Genomic DNA, 19522 nt, shown 5'->3' with positions numbered 1-19522 from the left:
TATAAGGATGTGTATCACTGTGTATCAGGATGTGTATCACTATGAATCAGGCTGTGAATGACTGTGTATCAGGTTGTGTATCTGGCTGTGAATCAGGCTGTGTATGACTGTGTGTCAGGCTGTGTATGACTGTGTGTCAGGCTGTGTATGACTGTGTGTCAGGCTGTGTATGACTGTGTGTCAGGCTGTGTATGACTGTGTGTCAGGCTGTGTATGACTGTGTATCGCGTGTACGAGGCTGTGTATGACTGTGTGTCAGGTTGTATATCTGGCTGTAAATCAGGCTGTGTATGACTGTGTATCAGGCTGTGTATGACTATCAGGCTGTGTATCAGGCTGTGAATGACTGTGTGTCAGGCTGTGTATGACTGTGTGTCAGGCTGTGTATCACTGTGTATCAGGATGTGTATCACTGTGAATCAGGCTGTGTATCAGGATGTGTATGACTGTGTATCAGGCTGTGTATCACATGTATCAGACTGTTTGACTGTGCATCAGGCTATGTATCACTGTGAATCAGGCTGTGTATGACTGTGTATCAGGCTGTGTATGACTGTGAATTAGGCTGTGTATGACTGTGAATTAGGGTGTGTATGACTGTGAATTAGGCTGTGTATGACTGTGAATTAGGCTGTGTATGACTGTAAATTAGGCTGTGTATCACTGTGTATGACTGTGAATCAGGCTGTGTATGACTGTGAATTAGGCTGTGTATGACTGTGAATCAGGCTATGTATGGCTTTGTATCAGGTTGTGTATGACTGTGAATCAGGCTGTGTATGACTGTGTGTCAGGCTGTGTATGACTGTGTGTCAGGCTATGTATGACTGTGTATCAGGCTGTGTATCGCGTGTATCAGGCTGTGTATGACTGTGTGTCAGGTTGTATATCTGGCTGTAAATTAGGCTGTGTATGACTGTGTATCAGGCTGTGTATCACTATGTATCAGGCTGTGTATGACTGTGTATCACTTTGTATCAGGCTGTGTATGACTGTGTGTCACTTTGTATCAGGCTGTGTATCACTGTGAATCAGGCTGTGTATCAGGTTTTATATCTGGCTGTGAATTAGGCTGTGTATGATTGTAAATCAAGCTGTGTATGACTGTGTATCAGGCTGTGTATGACTGTGTATCATTATGTATCAGGCTGTGTATGACTGTGTATCGGGATCTGTATCACTGTGTATCAGGATGTGTATCTGGCTGTGAATCAGGCTGTGTATGACTGTGTATCAAGCTGTGTATGACTGTGAATCAGCCTGTGTATTGGGTTGTGTATGACTGTGTATTAGGCTGTGTATCAGGCTGTGTATGACTGTGAATCAGGCTGTATAGGACTTTATAAGGATGTGTATCACTGTGTATCAGGATGTGTATCACTATGAATCAGGCTGTGAATGACTGTGTATCAGGTTGTGTATCTGGCTGTGAATCAGGCTGTGTATGACTGTGTGTCAGGCTGTGTATGACTGTGTGTCAGGCTGTGTATGACTGTGTGTCAGGCTGTGTATGACTGTGTGTCAGGCTGTGTATGACTGTGTGTCAGGCTGTGTATGACTGTGTATCAGGCTGTGTATCGTGTGTACGAGGCTGTGTATGACTGTGTGTCAGGTTGTATATCTGGCTGTAAATCAGGCTATGTATGACTGTGTACCACTATGTATCAGGCTGTGTATGACTGTGTATCACTTTGTATCAGGCTGCGTATGACTGTGTATAACTTTGTATCAGGCTGCGTATCACTGTGAATCAGGCTGTGTATCAGGTTTTATATCTGGCTGTGAATTAGGCTGTGTATGACTGTGTATCAGGCTGTGTATGACTGTGTATCATTATGTATCAGGCTGTGTATGACTGTGTATCAGGATGTGTATCACTGTGTATCAGGATGTGTATCACTGTGTATCAGGATGTGTATCACTGTGTACCAGGATGTGTATCTGGCTGTGAATCAGGCTGTGTATCAAGCTGTGTATGACTGTGAATTAGGCTGTGTATCACTGTGAATCAGCCTGTGTATTGGGTTGTGTATGACTGTGTATTAGGCTGTGTATGACTGTGTATCAGGCTGTGTATGACTGTGAATCAGGCTGTGTATGACTTTATAAGGATGTGTATCACTGTGTATCAGGATGTGCATCACTGTGAATCAGGCTGTGAATGACTGTGTATCAGGTTGTGTATCTGGCTGTGAATCAGGCTGTGTATGACTGTGTATCAGGATGTGTATGACTGTGAATCAGGCTGTGAATCACTGTGTATAACTGTGTATCAGGTTGTGTATGACTGTGTATTACTATGTATCAGGCTGTGTATGACTGTGAATCAGGCTGTGTACGACTGTGTATCAGGTTGTGTATCGCTGTGTATCTGACTGTGAATCAGGCTGTATATGAATGTGAATCAGGCTGTGTATGACTGTATCAGGCTGTTAATCAGGCTGTGTATTATGCTGTGTATGACTGTGAGTAAGGCTGTGTATGACTGTGAATCAGGCTGTATATCATTGTGTATGACTGTGTATTACTGTGTATCCTGCTGTGTATGACTGTGTATCAGGCTGTGTATCGCTGTGAATCAGGCTGTGTATGACTGTGTATCAGGCTGTGTATCGCTGTGAATCAGGCTGTGTATGACTGTGCATCAGGCTGTGAATCAGGCTGTGTATGACTGTGAATCAGGCTGTGTATGACTGTGAATTAGGCTGTGTATGACTGTGAATCAGGCTGTATATCATTGTGTATGACTGTGTATTACTGTGTATCCTGCTGTGTATGACTGTGTATCAGGCTGTGTATCGCTGTGCATCAGGCTGTGTATGACTGTGCATCAGGCTGTGTATCACTGTGAATCAGGCTGTGTATCACTGTGAATCAGGCTGTGTATCACTGTGAATCAGGCTGTGTATCACTGTGAATCAGGCTGTGTATCACTGTGTATCGCTGTGTATCAGGATGTGTATCAGGCTGTGTATCATGCACTATATTTGCAAATAGAATCTCTAGATACCTCCTTTAAAGGGATTGTCCAGGATTTGAACTTGCTTTTTTTCCTGAAACAGCTCCACTTTTGTGCACAGGTCCAGTCTGGTATTGCAGCCTTTAATAGAATGCTGCTGAGCTGCAGACACAGCCCACAAACAAGACAGGCAGTATTTCTGAAGAAGGACACACCCGTTATTCTAACCTGCAGTCTGGTTCTGAGCTCTGGGTTACACAGGACGCGTTTCCTTTGTGTCTGTCCACACTGCGCTATGGCATGTCCACCCTAGTGTAATCATAGCAGACGCCTGGGTCAATAATCCTGATCCGCCACGTGAGATGTGCGACTGACGGGATGGCAGTGGCATTAGGATAAACTACCACTGCACAAAAATACTGCCCCTTGTTGAATCATGTCATATCTAGTATTTCTTTATACAGAGGACGGGGTAGATCTTCATGCCACATTGTGTAGATGGCAAAGCGGATATGCCCCTGCTCCTGTGTTGGGGCCCAATCACTGTCAGCAGCAGCCAGCCGATAGCTATTCCCAACTCCCCCATACACATGAATGCCTGACACGGCCAAGCATGTGTTTTATAGGAAGGGGGATAAGCTGCTACCAGACTCCTTTGGCAGCAGCTTGTCTCCTAAAAGAAGGAAGGATTGGGCATGTTGAAATCCAACATGCCTGGTCTTTCTATCCCCCCCGGAAACTGACGTGGGGAGTCGGGGGACCACCATACACGCAAGATAATTGTTGGCTTCGCCACGTTTGCAAGACTTTTCTCTAACATATGTGGGCATATGTGAAATAAAAATTACAGTACTTACCCGTATATCGCCGCCGTGATTCTGCCGCATTTGCACAGTAAGTGATCTCCCTTCCATCCGTGGCATTTGGATGAACAGGCCAAAACCAAGATGGCGGATAAAAGGGTAGAAATTGTAAACCCCTGTTATAATGGTTTTGAATGTGAAGGTCTCACACCTACGGCTTGTGACTTTCCAGCCCACATTACTGAGATGCTGAGGCAGCAGGTTACTGTGTCACATCTCCCCTAATGTCATGGAGACCACTGTGCAATGTGTAGGTCAAGGCCACTTAGGCCCCTTTATAAAGCACTGGACATGAGAACCATATTACACCAGAATCCACAGGAGACAGTTCACACACCATAGAAACATGCAGGACGAGGAACATTCTTTGCATCCTGGAGCTCGTCCAGTGCCGACATGGAATTTCACGGATATTTAAAGAGGACCCGTCGCCTCTGCTAACATGTCTGTTTTAGTAACAGCTTGTACTCCGCATGAAATAACAATTCTGGAGCATCTATTTAGCCATTCCTCTATTATTCCTGCTAGAAATGAGTAATGAATTGCTAACAGTTTGCAGTGGAGGTCCAGATGGGTGTTACCAGTTGAGGGTGTGTCCCTGCACAGTGTGACACTATCCAATCAGTTCTACCAGTGTCAGACTCTGCAGGGCCATCCCACCCCCCTTCCCAACTGGTAACATCCATCTGGACAATCATTGTAAACTGCTGGCAATTCATTCATAGATTTCAGTAGGAATAATAGAGGAATGTCACAACACAAAGTCATAAGAATAGATGTTCCAGAATTGTTCTTACAGGGGGATGCAAGTAGTTACTAAAACAGACCTGTCAGGAGAGGTGAGAGGTCCTCTTTAAGATGAGACCCCTGTATATCAGCCTAAACTGCTGCAGAACTAAGTAGATTTGCTATACGGGAATTCGGGAATGTCGGGTGTTAACCCCTGTGAGAGGTATACTGGCCGCCACTCAGCTTTCCCAGAAGCAGATATAGTTAAAATGACCCCTCCCCTTGCATGTCCCTTACACAAGTGTTGATGAGGGGTGGTGCACACTTTTGCCTAGTTCTGGTTCCTGCGTGGCGTGCTCTCAGGATGTGGTAATATGGGGGGGGGGGGTGTAGAGGAGCAGATATTTCGGCTTTTATCACTGTGTCGTCAAAAACAACTGTCAGCTCTGTGGTTTTGTCTTCCTAGGGTGCACCCCACCCAGAACCCGGTGAGAGGCTGCTATAAATCATCCATCCAGTTTCAGCAGGACTGGCCAACTGTTTAATGTCTATGGGGGTCCTCCCAACTGTCTCCTGATGGTAGATTCGGCGGGAGATAAGGATCGGGCATGTTGGATTTCAACTGCCCAATCTTTTTGTTCTGAAGGACATAAGCCACTGCACGAGTAGTCTGGCATCAGCGTCATCCCCTCTCCATACTAAGAAGACATGCGTGCTCGGCCTAGTTGAGCACGCATGTGTACGGAGGAATCGGGAGAGATAGCTGTCAGTCATGTGTATGTCCAAGCAGACCAGGGGCCAGTTGTTGTGAAACTACAACTCCCAGCATGCTCCGTTCTCTTCTACAGGATTTCTGAGAACAGCTATATTATGTGTATGTCCAGTCTTAGATAATCTCAGTCTGCAGAGCAGGGGTCAGCAACCTTCGGCACTCTTCCTGTTGGGAAACTACTACTCCCAGCATGCTCCATTCTCTTCTACAAGATTTCTGAGAAGAGCTATTGTATGTCCAGGCTTAGATAACCCCTGCTAGATAAATTCTGCAAAGCAGGGGTCAGCAACCTTTGGCACCCCTCCTGTTAAGAAACTACAACTCCCAGCATGCTCCATTCTCTTCTATAGGATTTCTGAGAACAGTTGAGCAAGTGTGCACGCTGGGAGTTGTAGTTTCACAACAGCCGGAGTTCTGTAGATGAATGAAATGCCCCCAAAGGATTGAGTTTGTTGTCCTAGCCCTATATATACACCTCGCACCCAACAATGGGCACCTTTACATGGGTTAATGAAACACGAGTGTTTGAAAGTGTAATTGTCTGCACTCTCAACGCCCCCACGTGGTTGGGCCATTAAAGGGGCACTCCAGGAGTTTACTATTAATGGCCTATCCTGAGGACCGGTGGGGGTTCTGACACCCCGCTACATCCGCTGTACCTGAGTGGCTCCGGTAAAAAGAGGAAGAATTCCAGTGATCTTCTGGAACAGGAATGCTGAACCTGCGGCCCTCCTGCTGTTGCAAAACTACAACTCCCCCCAGGCCCTGCTGTAGGCTGCCCAAGCATGCTGGGAGTTGTAGTTTTGCAACAGTAGGTTGGGAATCCCTGTTCTAGAACAAATCTATCTTTATTAAAATATATAAAATCCAGTATATAAAACCTGAGGTACCGTACAGACGCGTTTCGGCCTGATTACCAATGCCACGACTGTGTAGTGGATGGAGCAGGTTACTGCAGGGCTGCTCTCATTCACTTCAATGGGAACAGCACTGCAGCAACCAGCAGATGGAGCTGTGGAGTTCCAGCACCAGAGCTGCTTGCAGATCAGCTGAGCGGCGGGGGCGCAGGGTGTCGGACCCCCACAGATCATACCCTGAGGATAGGCCATCAATAGTAATAGAATATAGGATACTATTCTACCATGGAGACCTCTGCTCTTACCTCTCGTCGCTGCTCTCTTTGCTCTGTACCACTTCATTCTCCACAGCTATATCTTGATGGAGGACATCTGGTGTCACCTCTAGGCTGTCAGGACCGGGGTCACTTGGACGTCCCGTGGAGTCAGCCTTTATGATATCTTCTTTCTGGTCTTCCACGCCATCCTGTAACGCAGTCTCCTCCGTCTTTCTTTGCGTCTTTAGGGAGGGAACCACTATCAGTTCATTGGTGCCTTCATCCATCAGGTCACTGGCGGAGTACGATGCCATGGTGGACGCTCGGCCCTTACTTTTCTCTTTTTTGGATTTTGAGAGTTTTTTGCTGATTCTAGGCATGGTCCCCATGTGGCTGTACATGTCACTGGACCTGGCGTAAGAAGGGCTCCTGGGTAAGGTGGTGAGGTCATCTTGCGTCTTCTCAAAGACGTGGTCCGAGCTGCCATTGTTGCTTGCCTCTGGATTTTGAGAATCTCTTTTGCGGAAAGCCCTGGGGAGGCTGCTCAGGCTACCGAACACATTGAATTTAAATAGTTCTGCAAGAAATGAGAAAAAAAATATCGGGATTATTGCAAACGTAATATAGAACGAAGTTCGGCGACGCAAGAGAACTGGGACAATAAAGGAGAAGTGTCACTTCCCTTTATGTGCGACCAGCCAAAATGTTTCTAAAAATATACAAAACTTTCTCAATCTTTATCTAGAAATAGATAATTTCAACAGTATCCAGCACGATGCAGCAGCACTCTACACACAATATATGAACTAATGCTATACTCACCAAAATCATTTGTGACCATCCACCACGGCAAGGTGACCTCTTTAGGACGGGAGCCTACTCTAAATGCTACCTCTTTTGGTGCCAATCGGCGCCCAATGAATTCAGGGAGGGCAGGCTCATTCATTTCTATAAGAAACTCGAGGGGTGGGGTATAAATTCCAAGCATGGGGGCACAACCTGCAGCCAGGGCACCACATGAAGTCTACACCACCATTCTGGTCAGAAATATGCTTGTCTATTATTCATGTGAGACTGGTACATGGCAGGTATGGGTAACTACTGATGCACTATGTGACCATCTCTGGCACTGCTATATCATAGCAGAATGGAGGAGTCTCCTGACCTGTGTGGCACTCCACAAAGGAGTAGATGAGGTGAAGAGGTGGCCGAGCATGCATGTGGCTATCTCCATTGTAGTTTTGTGGGAATGGTTAAACCCTTGGCCGTTTCAGCACCTCACATTGCACACAGCTTCTCCTACCTGAAAATGGAAATGGCACTTTTTGTTAAACCACAAGGATAGCCTTCTAAGTTTACTGTGGCCCTTGGTATCGGTTAATCTGACCATGCGGGTATTGGACCATGAAAGATTGTGGAGATCTTACAAAGAGGGTCTCTGGAGGACCCGTCCTGTCCTGCATTACACAGACAGCCCATTGATTTGAATGAGAACAGTGTAATGCCTCATTTCCCCTGCGGTGGCGCTGCAGGGAAACTGAACACTACATGCCAGGTTCAATCACAGATTACATCTGCTTGCTAGAGGTCTGATTAGGGGGACACTCTATGGTCTGCTTATGGTTAAGAACTCTTCTAACAAGTAGATACTGTCCAAAGGGGAGAACCCCTTTAACCGGCCTTACACATTAGAACTATATTGGTTGAACCTGCTGATTTTGGTAGGTTTACCCGACCATCTAATGTGTGTGGGGCCTCTTTTTTTTTTTTTTCTTGAGGAGTTGCCTGGCAGCAGCTTTCTCCCCATTCAGTACACATGCAAGCTCGGTCAATCCGAGCATGCATATACATAGGAGGATCGGGACAGACAGCCGTCATGTGCATGGGCAGCTTTAGACACATTCATGTCATAGAGATAGCATCACAACACATGCATGCTCGGTCGATCCGAGCATGCATATACATACATAGGAGGATCGGGACAGACAGCCGTCATGTGTATGGGCAGATTTAGACACATTTATGTCAGAGATAACATCACATAAATAGTACATTTGAACTATGGTCCTTATACGTCATGGCGTCCCTTAGGTCACATGACTATTTGCTGACCTCTCGGACAATCTGACCCATACAGAGACGTAACCTTGCTGCTTCGGTATACGGCTATCCTTATGATTGATTAGTGGGGGAATTGACTGATTGACTGATCGGTAGAGAGCGGTTTAAGAGCCACTTAGCTGAGACTGCTTCCTGTGCACTCAGTCCGGGGTCTGGAGCCTGTCGGCTCGCTCCATACATCCGGACGTAGCTGCGCTGTATAAAATTATAGGATTTTTATGAAAAGGCGAGCAATGCTGCTAACACTGAAACACTAAAAAAGAGGGATCATCTCCACACTACAGGCAGAGTCTATCAGTGGGGTACAGCAGGAAGATTTTGCATGTGTTCGTGGGCAGGACACGGAGAAGCCACGGCAGCAATCATAAGGCATAACGAGTAGGACAAACCATAGAAAGGGGCGTCTCTCTGCAATAAGAACCATTAGCAGCCGACTGGAAAGATAAGGAATATCACAGTCAAAGTGGAGGTGGACCCCCTAAGTGTTAGGTAGCACCTGTTATGTCCACGCTTGTCTTGTCATTTAGCAGGTGCAATTGCACTATTCGATGTGAGTCTCCTAGGCACTCTTTCGGGCCTATCCTCAGGATATGTAATCAATATCTGATGGTCAGTAATCCGAGTACTGGCATTTTTGCTGATGAGCTGTCTGAAGAGGTTGCAGCATCTCGGTGAGCACCGTCGCCTCTTCCCAGGCCAGTGCCGTCCGGTTACGTGGCCTATTTGTAGCTCAGTCCCATTGAAATGAATGGTGCAGAGTTGCAATACCAAGCACAGCCACTATACAGTGGACGGCGCTGTGCTTGGCATGCTGTGAGAAGGCCGTGCTGACCGCAGCATCGTTAAACAGCTGATCAGCGGGGGTGTCGGGAGTCGGACCCCCACCCATCAGAAAGTGATGACCTCTTCTGAGGAAAGGCCATGAATATTGAACTCCTAGAAAACCCCTTTAAAAGGGGCGTCTTGTGAGAGAGTCTCTTTAAAGGGAATGCCAACAGCATCAGGTGTAATAAACCAAGGGCACGAAATGAAACCATGCCTCCGCTGTGCCGACATGACACTCATAAAAAAATATGCAAATCAGTACTGCTGGGCACCGAGGACGTTCCTGCTACCATGGACAGGGCCAAGCATCTGATATACCATCTTGCCTATCCCTGTGTGATTACGCATCAGCGCAAGAACAGTAGAGCCCCGAGTCTCTGCCGGGACAAAAATCTACTGCACATGCGCTGATGTGTAATCGCATAACTATATGCTGTCCTCAAATGAGATAGATAGATATGAGATGGATAGATATGAGGGAGATAGATAGTTTATAGGGCTGGAAAAAAAGCCCTCCGTCCATCCAGTTCGGCCTGTTATCCTGCAAGTTGATAGAAGCCAATTTTACTCATTTTAGGGGGGAAACAATTTGGCAAATAATTGACATTTTTTGCTAATCACAATTTAGATTTTTTTTCTTTTGCAATGGCCCTCCGCCTGCTGTCCTCTGTGTATGACCACGGGTGAGTTAGGTGGACCTTGAGAAGGCTGAATTTATGGTGATGGGTCCAAGGAGCACAGAAACCTCCAAATCATCACATTACAGCCCGATTCTCTGCATATCTACAGTCACAGAGCGTGAAGCCAACTCAATACCACTGTAACCTGTACGACCTCCTCAACCTTAACGTGACCTTAGAAGGTCCCATTAAAATGTTGCTGCCTGGAGGTACTAAATGCAGGGTCTAGGTGGTGCAGATAGATGAGATATGGCCGTCCGGTGGTTGGCCTCTAGCTAAAGATTTTCTTATCAGTGTATAAATGCGCAGACTGATTGAGACCAGGGGCAAAGCTATAGGGGGGGGGTGGATGTAGCAGTCACCCAGCCCTGGTACCTAAAGGGGGCAAATGACCCCTCTACCCCATAAAGCTGGCCAGCTAAATTATGTTTGACCGACAGCTATGTGTCTCGACTCCCCCATAAACATACATGTTCAGTTTGGCCACATGTGGAGAGAGCTGTTGTCAGACACCTCCTCCGACGGCTTATCTCCTGGGAGAACAGGATGGGGCGTAAAAATGTATTTCTTCCCCAACATCGTCTGTCCTCCACCACTAGAGGGAGTACAATGCAAAGAGATTATTTCAGCTTCCAGTAAATGGTGACTGTATACATTCTCATGCACTGAGCTCCCCCTAGTGGTGGCTGCAGGCAGACAGCTTTGGTAATAGAAGGGAAACAGATTTATCAATGTAAATTTTTGTAAGTTTGGTGTCAGGATGAGCACCAAATTTATGAAGCATCTATTCCACTTTTTTCTGCATAGACGTCAGATATAGTGGGTGAGGGGGAGGGCGGCTTTTTTTATTACAATTTTTTTTATAAAAATTTCCTCTTACTTAAAAAAAATAACTTTGTCAGAAATCTGGAGCGTTGAATAGGAGTGCTTGTCACATGCGTACTAGAAAATTGAGTGGGGGCAAAAGGGGGTCATACTAAATTTTTCCCTAAATGGGGCCCTATGAGATCTGTGTACACCCCTTTGTACAGAATTACATTAAAGCCCAAAAGCTTTAATTTAGGGTCCATTCACACGTCCGCAACTGTTTTGCGGTCCGCAAATTGCGAACCTGCAAAACACGGACACCGGCCATGTGTGTTCTGCATTTTGTGGGCCACACATCGCCGGTACTATGATAGAAATGTATTTTCTTGTCCATGGCTGAGGACAAGAATAGGACATGTTCTATTTTTTTGCAGGACCGCGGAACGGTGTGCTGTCCGCATCTTTTGCGGCCACATTGAAAATTAATGGGTCCACACCCGTTCCGCAAAATTGAAGTGTGAATGGACCCTTGCGCCTCTGATGCAGACCCAAAAACAGTGAGCCCCTCCCGAACACTGAGACAACTCAACCAGTTAGAAGTGACAAAAGGCCTCATGTTTTCTTCTCGGGGTCATTGGTAGTGAAAGACAGTATACAACCATTGCAACCCCCTTTCATAAAGCAGGAGCTGATTGCTGGGGGCCTGGGGGGGGGGACTCCTAGTACAGGTATGTCAACATCTTCTTAGCAGTGACACCACAGGGGAAATGTGGAATTACAGCAGAAGCCAATGAAGTCAATTGGTGAACATGGTCGCAGTGAGTCCTCCAGAGTAGGAGATGCTCTTTGCTTGAACAGAAAACCCATGGAAAGGCCATTTCCTTCTAAAAAAAATAATAATCCCACCCATGATATACAGTAGGTCCCTATTGTATATTACAGGTGACATACTGGTTGACATACACACATGTCTAGCTCTTCAGTCATACACAGGGCTGGCATCAGCACCTGGCAATCTTGGGCAAGTGTCAAAGCCCAATCGGCTTTAAGGGGCTCATGCCCCATGCTTGTCCGGCTGAGAGTCAGGTAAACAGGGGGGCACTATGACTTTGTTGGCCAAGAAACAAATGGTTGCGCCATATCTGTCCATGGGTTGTGTCTGGTATTGTAGCTTTCAATAGAATGTGGCTAAGTTGCAATACCACACACAACCTTTGGACGGGTGTGGTGCTGTTTCTAGAGGAAACATAGACCTGGAGCCAGCCCTGTTGCTATAGGAGTGAGGGAGCTCTGTGAAAACTCTTATAGTAATCATTTTGATGGTCACGCAACTTTTCTAGGATCATATCCAACTAAGAAATGGCGCAAAATAATAAAAATTCCCATTTTTTTTACTTAGAGGGAAATGCTCTAGGAGTACTGATGACCTTTTTTCATTATTATCCCCTGGTATGTCTGCACTGAACCTAACTGCTGCACCCAACTTTTCCAGAGTCTGATATTGTCCACACCCCTCATCTTTCCTTCTCATCCCCTGGTATGTCTCTTTCTCTGCTGGATTTATTGAGTATTTGTTTACATTGACTATTTCACCCCTGTATCAGGTCCTCCCTTGATTAGGCCATATGTAGCCCTCTCCCCTCTTGGTCGCACCTGATTGAACACTGAGTGGGATAAATCTAAGTCCTTAGGTCTTTCAGACCTTGGTCTTTTCATGCAACATCTTTCAAGTGCAACTCTTTCAGTGGACATACTGAATTATACCAGATTTAAACCAGAAGAGGATTACATAAATAGTTAATGCAAACAATGTTTTAATCTTTCATCTTACTCTTCCCACTTTTCTCAAACCTCCTGAAATACCCCCACATCCATTCACCCAGCAAGGAACTATTCATCTCTCCCTCCATCTTACCTTCTCATCTGACCGCTTGCACAAACCTGTTTGGTAATGTAAAACACTTCCTTCCCAAACACACACAGATACATCCTGCCCTCTCTTATTCTCACCTATTATCATTTTCTCTGCTTCTCCTTACTGCTGGTGATATCTCTCCAAATCCAGGCCCCCCTCAGCAAATCTCCACTATCACCTCTACCTCCTACTACAAATCTCCTTCTATACATTTCTGAAACCCCTTAAACCTAATAACCATTCCTCTGACCCCTGCTCCTTTGGTTCCTCTTGCAGGAGCATTAGTGAATGCACGCTCTGTCTGTAACAAACTCTCCTACATTCATGACCTCTTCATCTCTCGAAAACTTTCCTTTCTAGGTCTCACAGAAACATGGCTGAAACCCTCTGACACCTCCTCCCCTGCTGCACTCTCTTATAGCAGATTTCATTTCACTCACACCCCCTGCCCCAGCAGCAAACATGGTGGAATAGTTGGCCTTCTCCTACAAGACATCTGCTCCTACAGCCCAACTCCACTGACACCATCCATTACACTCACTTCATTTGAAGTACACTCTGTTCGCATCTACTCTCCCTCCAACATTCAAGCAGCTGTCATTTACCACCCCCCAGGCCCAGTCACCATCTTTTTTGACCACTTTAACACCTGGCTCCTACACTTTCTTTCTGCCGACATCCCCACTATCATCATGGGTGACTTCAACATCCCTATTGACACTTGCCAATCAGCCGCCTCTAAACTCCTATCACTCTCTTCCTCCTTCGGCCTCTCGCAGTGGTCTTCAGCCAGAGATGGTCACACTCTGGATCTGATCTTCACCCGCCTCTGCTCCCTATCTAACCTTTCTAATTCGCCTCTCCCCCTATCCAACCACAACCTACTCACCTTCTCTTCACTGGTCTCTTCTGCTGCTCCCCCGGTCCACACACTAGCACAACCCCGCAGGAACTTTAAACATCTTGACTTTCGCTTGCTTTCTGACTCTCTTCTGCCGCTTTCTACCATTTGTTCCCTCCAAGACCCAGATACTGCCACCACCCTAAATAACACCACAATAAGTACAGCTCTGGACATTGTTGCCCCCCTCACACACAACAAAACCCGAAAAACAACAGACAACCCTGGCACACCAACCTGACCAAAAAACTCAGACAAGCTTTCAGGGCTGCTGAGCGGCGAGGGGAGAAATCCCATTCTAAGGATCACTTCACCACATACAAGCAATCCCTCCTCATATTCAAATCCTCACTCGCTGATGCAAAACAGGCGACTTCTCATCTCTTATATTTTCCCTGTCCCACAGCCCTAAACAACTTTTTAACACTTTTAACTCCCTTCTCTGTCCCCCAGCGCCCCCACCCTCTCCTCTCATCTCAGCTGAGGACTTGCCACATACTTCAAACAAAATATAGTCAACATCAGAGAAAGCTTCAGTGCACAGTCCCCACAGACCCTCTACACAACTGCTCAGTCCTCTTCTCCCAAAACCAGCTTCTCCACCATTACAGAAGAAAAACCCTCCACTCTACTCTCCAGATCACATCTCACCACCTGTGCACTTGACCCAATCCATCCACCTCATCCCTAACCTCACCACAGTGTTTATCCCAGCCCTAACTCATCTCTTCAACCTATCACTAACCTCTGGTGTCTTCCCCTCTGGTTTTAAACATGCTACCATTACACCCATCCTCAAAAAGCCTTCACTTGACCCATCTTCTTTGTCCAGTTATCGCCCCATATCACTTCTTCCATATGCCTCAAAGCTACTTGAGCAACATGTCCATTCTGAACTGTCCTCTCATCTCTCCTCCTGCTCCCTCTTTGACCGGCTACAATCTGGCTTCCGACCCCACCACTCAACTGAGACTGCCCTCACCAAAGTCACCAATGACCTACTAACAGCCAAAACCAAAAAACATTACTCTGTCCTCCTTCTCCTTGACCTGTCCTCTGCCTTTGACACTGTCGACCACTCCCTTCTGTTACAAACTCTCTCATCTCTTGGCATCACTGACCTGGCCCTCTCCTGGATCACATCATACCTCACAGACCGGACATTTAGCGTCTCCCACTCTCACACCACCTCCTCGTCTCATTCCCTCTCTGTTGGTGTCCCGCAAGGCTCTGTCCTAGGACCCCTGCTCTTCTCTATCTACACTTTCGGCCTGGGACAGCTCATAGAGTCCCATGGCTTTCAGTATCACTTTTATGCTGATGACACACAAATCTACCTCTCTGGTCCAGACATCACCACCTTACTATCCAGAATCCCACAATGCCTATCTTCCATATCCTCCTCTTCTCCTCTCGCTTTCTAAAACTTAACATGGATAAAACAGAATTCATCATCCTTCCAACATCTTGCTCAACCCCCCCAACAGACCTATCTATCACGATCAATAGCTGCACACTCTCCCCGGTCAACCAAGTCCGCTGCCTTGGAGTGACCTTGGATTCTGCCCTCTCCTTCCGATTGCACATCCAAGCCCTTTCCACCACCTGCCGCCTCCAACTGAAAAACATCTCCCGCATCCGCACTTTCCTAAACTTTGAGTCTGCGAAAATGCTTGCACATGCCCTCATCATCTCCCGCCTAGACTACTGCAACATTCTCCTCTGTGGCCTTCCATCTAGCACTCTCGCACCCCTCCAATCTATCCTCAACTCTGCTGCCCGACTAATCCACCTCTCACCCTATTACTCCTCTGCCTCTCCCCTCTGCCAATCCCTTCACTGGCTCTGCATTGCCCAGCGAATTCAGTTCTAAATACTAACAAATACATACAAGGCCGTCCACAACCTGTCCCCTCCATACATCTCTGAGCTACTTTCCCGATACATCCCCACACGCACTCTCCGATCCTCACAAGACCTCCTTCTCTCCTCTCCTCTTATTACCTCTTCCCACAATCGCCTCCAAGATTTCTCCCGTGCATCCCCCATACTCTGGAACTCGCTACCCCAACATATCAGACTCGCCTACAGTGGAATCTTTCAAAAGAAACCTGAAAACCCACCTCTTCAGACAAGCCTACAACCAGTGACCCTGCTGCCTCTATACCGCCATGACCAACTTCACCCGCACCTACTGTGTCCTTCTCCCATACCATGTAGATTGTAAGCCCTCAAGGGCAGGGCCCTCTCTCCTTCTGTACCAGTCTGTAACTCGTCTTGTTCATGCTCAGTGCAATTGTCTGTTTTATGTATGTATACCCCTTTCCATATGTACAGCGCTATGGAATGAATGGCGCTTTAATAATAAATAATAATAATAATAATATAGGTCATCAATATCTGATCTGTGGGGCACCCGCAAACTCAGCAGTGTGAAGAGGCCGTGGTGCTCCAGTAAGCGCTGCAGCCTCCTCACAACTCACCAAGCACAGCGCCGTACATTGTATAGTGGCCGTGCTTGGAACTGCAGCCCAGGCCCATTCACTTAAATGTGACATTACTGGCTTAGGAAGAGGCCGTGGCCTCTTCAAACAGCTGATTGGCAGAGGTACCAGGAGTCGAACCATCACTGATCAAATATTGATAACCTAGGCCATCAATATTAAACTCTGGAAAACCCCTTTAACCACTTACTGACCGGGCCATTTAGCCCCCTTCCTGACCAGTCGAATTTTCCATTCATTTTAAATACATGCATCTTTAAAAGCCATAACTTTTTCCATTTGGTTATGTACCGTTAAATAATTGTTGTGCCTTTTGCGTGATACATGGGGCTTTATTTTAGCCATTTTTATTTTAGTAATGTTTTTAATAAAAAGTTAAAATGTAAGAAAAAAAAAAAAGGGGAAAAAGTTGTCTGTTTTTTTATTAATATAATTAATAGCACAACATGCAACTAAAATATTTCCCCTTTCTATAATGGTCATTTTGATATACGGGATGCATGATTTAGGGTCGCCAGGGCTTCAGGTGGCGTTTTTTTAAATTATTTTTTATTTAGCCTCTTTTTTTTTTTTTTTTTTTTACACTTTGTGCCCCCCATAAGTCCATACAAGACCTTTGGGGGTCATTTAGCATTACATTTTCTCCAGTAACTGGGGCTGACATATTAGCACCAGTTACAGGGGTAATACAGCCCCCAGAGAGGATGCACATGCTTGAGGTGATCTGGGTCTGAGAGTTGACTCCGGGTTCCCAGTTGTCAGACAAACGAAAGGAGCACAAAGGTTGTCAGGAAATCCTGCCTTTAGGAAATATCCTAGGTACTTTTCTTTTACCGTGTAAGTTAATAAGTATTCCTAGTCGGTGAGGGGAAATATTTTGGAGTTATAATAAGGGCAGGATGCCAAGTCTAGTGAATACCCCGCATGAATGGATTCCGCGTGCGCGTTATCAGCGCATGGTAATAAGGGTTCGTCTACTTGCAGACACCCGGTAATTAGCATTTTTCATATCCTCAGGGATAAGGGTGTCGTGTCATTTACATATGTTTACAGTCAGTCAGAAGACAAATTGGTGCTCGGAATTTAGACGACACCCGCGCCCAAAACAAAAGGCCGCTCCGAGATAGAAGAGGACATTGATAGTCCATCAGCGCCATACAGAGGCGGCCAATCACAGACAATTAGGTGATTAACCCCCAATGAAGATAGCAGGCTCCACACCATGTACTCAAGACGGCGGCAGCTGAGCTACCAAAACAGTAATTACATTCACTTACAGCGCGCCAGAGGGTCGGCTCCGCTGGCGTGGCATAAAAAAACTAAAAAATAATTAAATACATATTTTTTTTTATAAAATAAAAATAAAAAACCTTGGGTTGTCAGCGTTTATTTAGCGGCTAGATGAGCTGATGCTTTACTAAGGTCCTATTAGGGACTGGGCGATTTTCGGGCCAATTATCGTGAATGAGCATCCATAGGAATATAATCGAGCCGTTCGTTTGCTGGCTGAAGGGCATCATGCATCAGGGTGAAATATGCCCAATTATCAGCAGCAAACCTCCCTGAATAATCAGGGACGTACTGCCAATAACCAATAAAACATATGGGAGGAACGACGGCGGTAGCAATTGTTCCTCCTACGTTCAGACTGTGAGATCAGGCCGAAGCAAACGAGCGCCGATGGAAGGATGATTTGGTGTGGAAACGCAGCGAAATCTGGCATAACTTACACTATGCTGTGCGCCTGTGCCCTTAGGCCCCTTTTTACCTCAGCGAATTTTCCACGAGGGTGCAATGCGTGACGTGAACGCATAGCACCCGCACTGAATCCTGACCCATTCAATTTAATGGGTCTGTGTACATGAACGTTTTATTTTTTTCACGCATCAATTCTGCGTTGCATGAAAAACGCAGCATGTTCTATATTCTGCGTTTTTCACGCAGCCCTGGCCCCATAGAAGTGAGTTGGGCTTCAGTGAAAAAAGCATTGCATCCGCAAGCAAGTGCGGATGCAATGCGTTTTTCACTGATGGTTGCTAGGAGATGTTGTTTGTAAACCTTCAGTTTTTTATCACGCGCGTGAAAAACGCATTAAAACGCATTGCACTTGCGCGAAAAAAAAACTGAACGCAACGCAATCGCAGACCAAACTGACTGAAATTGCGTGCGCACTCGCAAAATGGCACTGACCCCCAAAACACAAAAAAGAGAACCAAATTTAGCAAAACTGACTGAGTTGCCTATAGCAACCAATCGGATTGATCCTCTCATTTTCCAAAGGAGCTCTGAAAAATGAAAGGTGGAATCTGATTGGTTGCCAGGGGCAACTAAGACACTTTCCCCTTACACCAGTTCTGATCAATCTCCCCTTGTGAGTTTTCTCCGCAGCGTGTGGATGAGATTTCTAAAGTCTCATCCAGTTTGCTGGTGTGGTAAATGACGTGGATTTTACCTATGAAACTCCTTGCAGGGACACTCCCCTTTTTCTAGATCCCCAACCGTTTTTGTAACGCATTACGCCCCATCAGACCAGGTACGGGCGCACCAGCGGCGTCTAGTGATGCAGCATCCCGGCGCCACTACAGCTTGAGCTCATGAGGACTCCCCTTTTTTCTAAAATACAAAGCTATTCATTTGGGATGTCCGTCTGACTGGTGCCACCATTTTCGCATGTCTACGCAGCCTTACGGATGGATGAAAATTGACACCAATGTAAAGGGACTCAGGCTTCATACGTAAGGACTGGTTACTAGGCCTCAAATATCTAAGAGCCAACCTTGCGGCCCATAGCAACCAATTATAGCGTAGCTTTCACTTTCCATAGCTGACCGAAGTCATCTTATATTTTGTGGCAATTAAAGGGATTGTCTGGGATTTTGATATTGATGGCCTGTCCTCTGGATAGTTCATCAGTATCTAATCGTTGGGGGTCCGATTCCCAGCACCCCCCGCTGAACAGCAGTTTGAAGAGGCCGATGGGAACTCTGGTGAGCTCCGTGGCCTCTTCCTAGGACAATGACGTCACGTTCAGTGGTCACGTGGCCTAGGTGCAGTTCAGTACAATGGGGTGAGCTGCAGTACCAATCACAGCCACTATACAATGTACGGCGCTGTGCTTTGAGGAGGCCGCGGCTTCTTCAAATAACTGATGGGCGGGGGTGGCAGGAGTCGGACCCCCACCGATCAGATAATGATGACCTATCCTGAGGATAGGCTATCAATATCTGAGACAACCCCTTTAAAAGATATAATTAGCACAAATTAATTTTCTGACCTAGTTCCCGAAAGTGACAGAAATGGGGAAGCTGAGCGTTGTTCACTGGTCGGGTGTG

At 46.3% G+C, this 19522-nt stretch overlaps 1 protein-coding gene across 1 annotated transcript in view; it reads right to left on the bottom strand.

Moving 5' to 3' along the window:
• The window catches only part of LOC122946609 (SH2 domain-containing protein 3C-like), a 60955-nt gene that overhangs the window by 33925 nt on the left and 7508 nt on the right, over nucleotides 1-19522 (bottom strand). Inside the window, exon 2 of the mRNA XM_044306346.1 lies at nucleotides 6486-7014. Coding sequence (XP_044162281.1) covers nucleotides 6486-7014 — 529 coding nt within the window. The remainder of the gene's footprint in view (nucleotides 1-6485; nucleotides 7015-19522) is intronic.

This window comes from Bufo gargarizans, chromosome 9 (assembly GCF_014858855.1).
Source record: "Bufo gargarizans isolate SCDJY-AF-19 chromosome 9, ASM1485885v1, whole genome shotgun sequence".
Taxonomy (NCBI): domain Eukaryota; kingdom Metazoa; phylum Chordata; class Amphibia; order Anura; family Bufonidae; genus Bufo; species Bufo gargarizans.
This window is presented reverse-complemented; position numbering and strand designations above follow the sequence as displayed.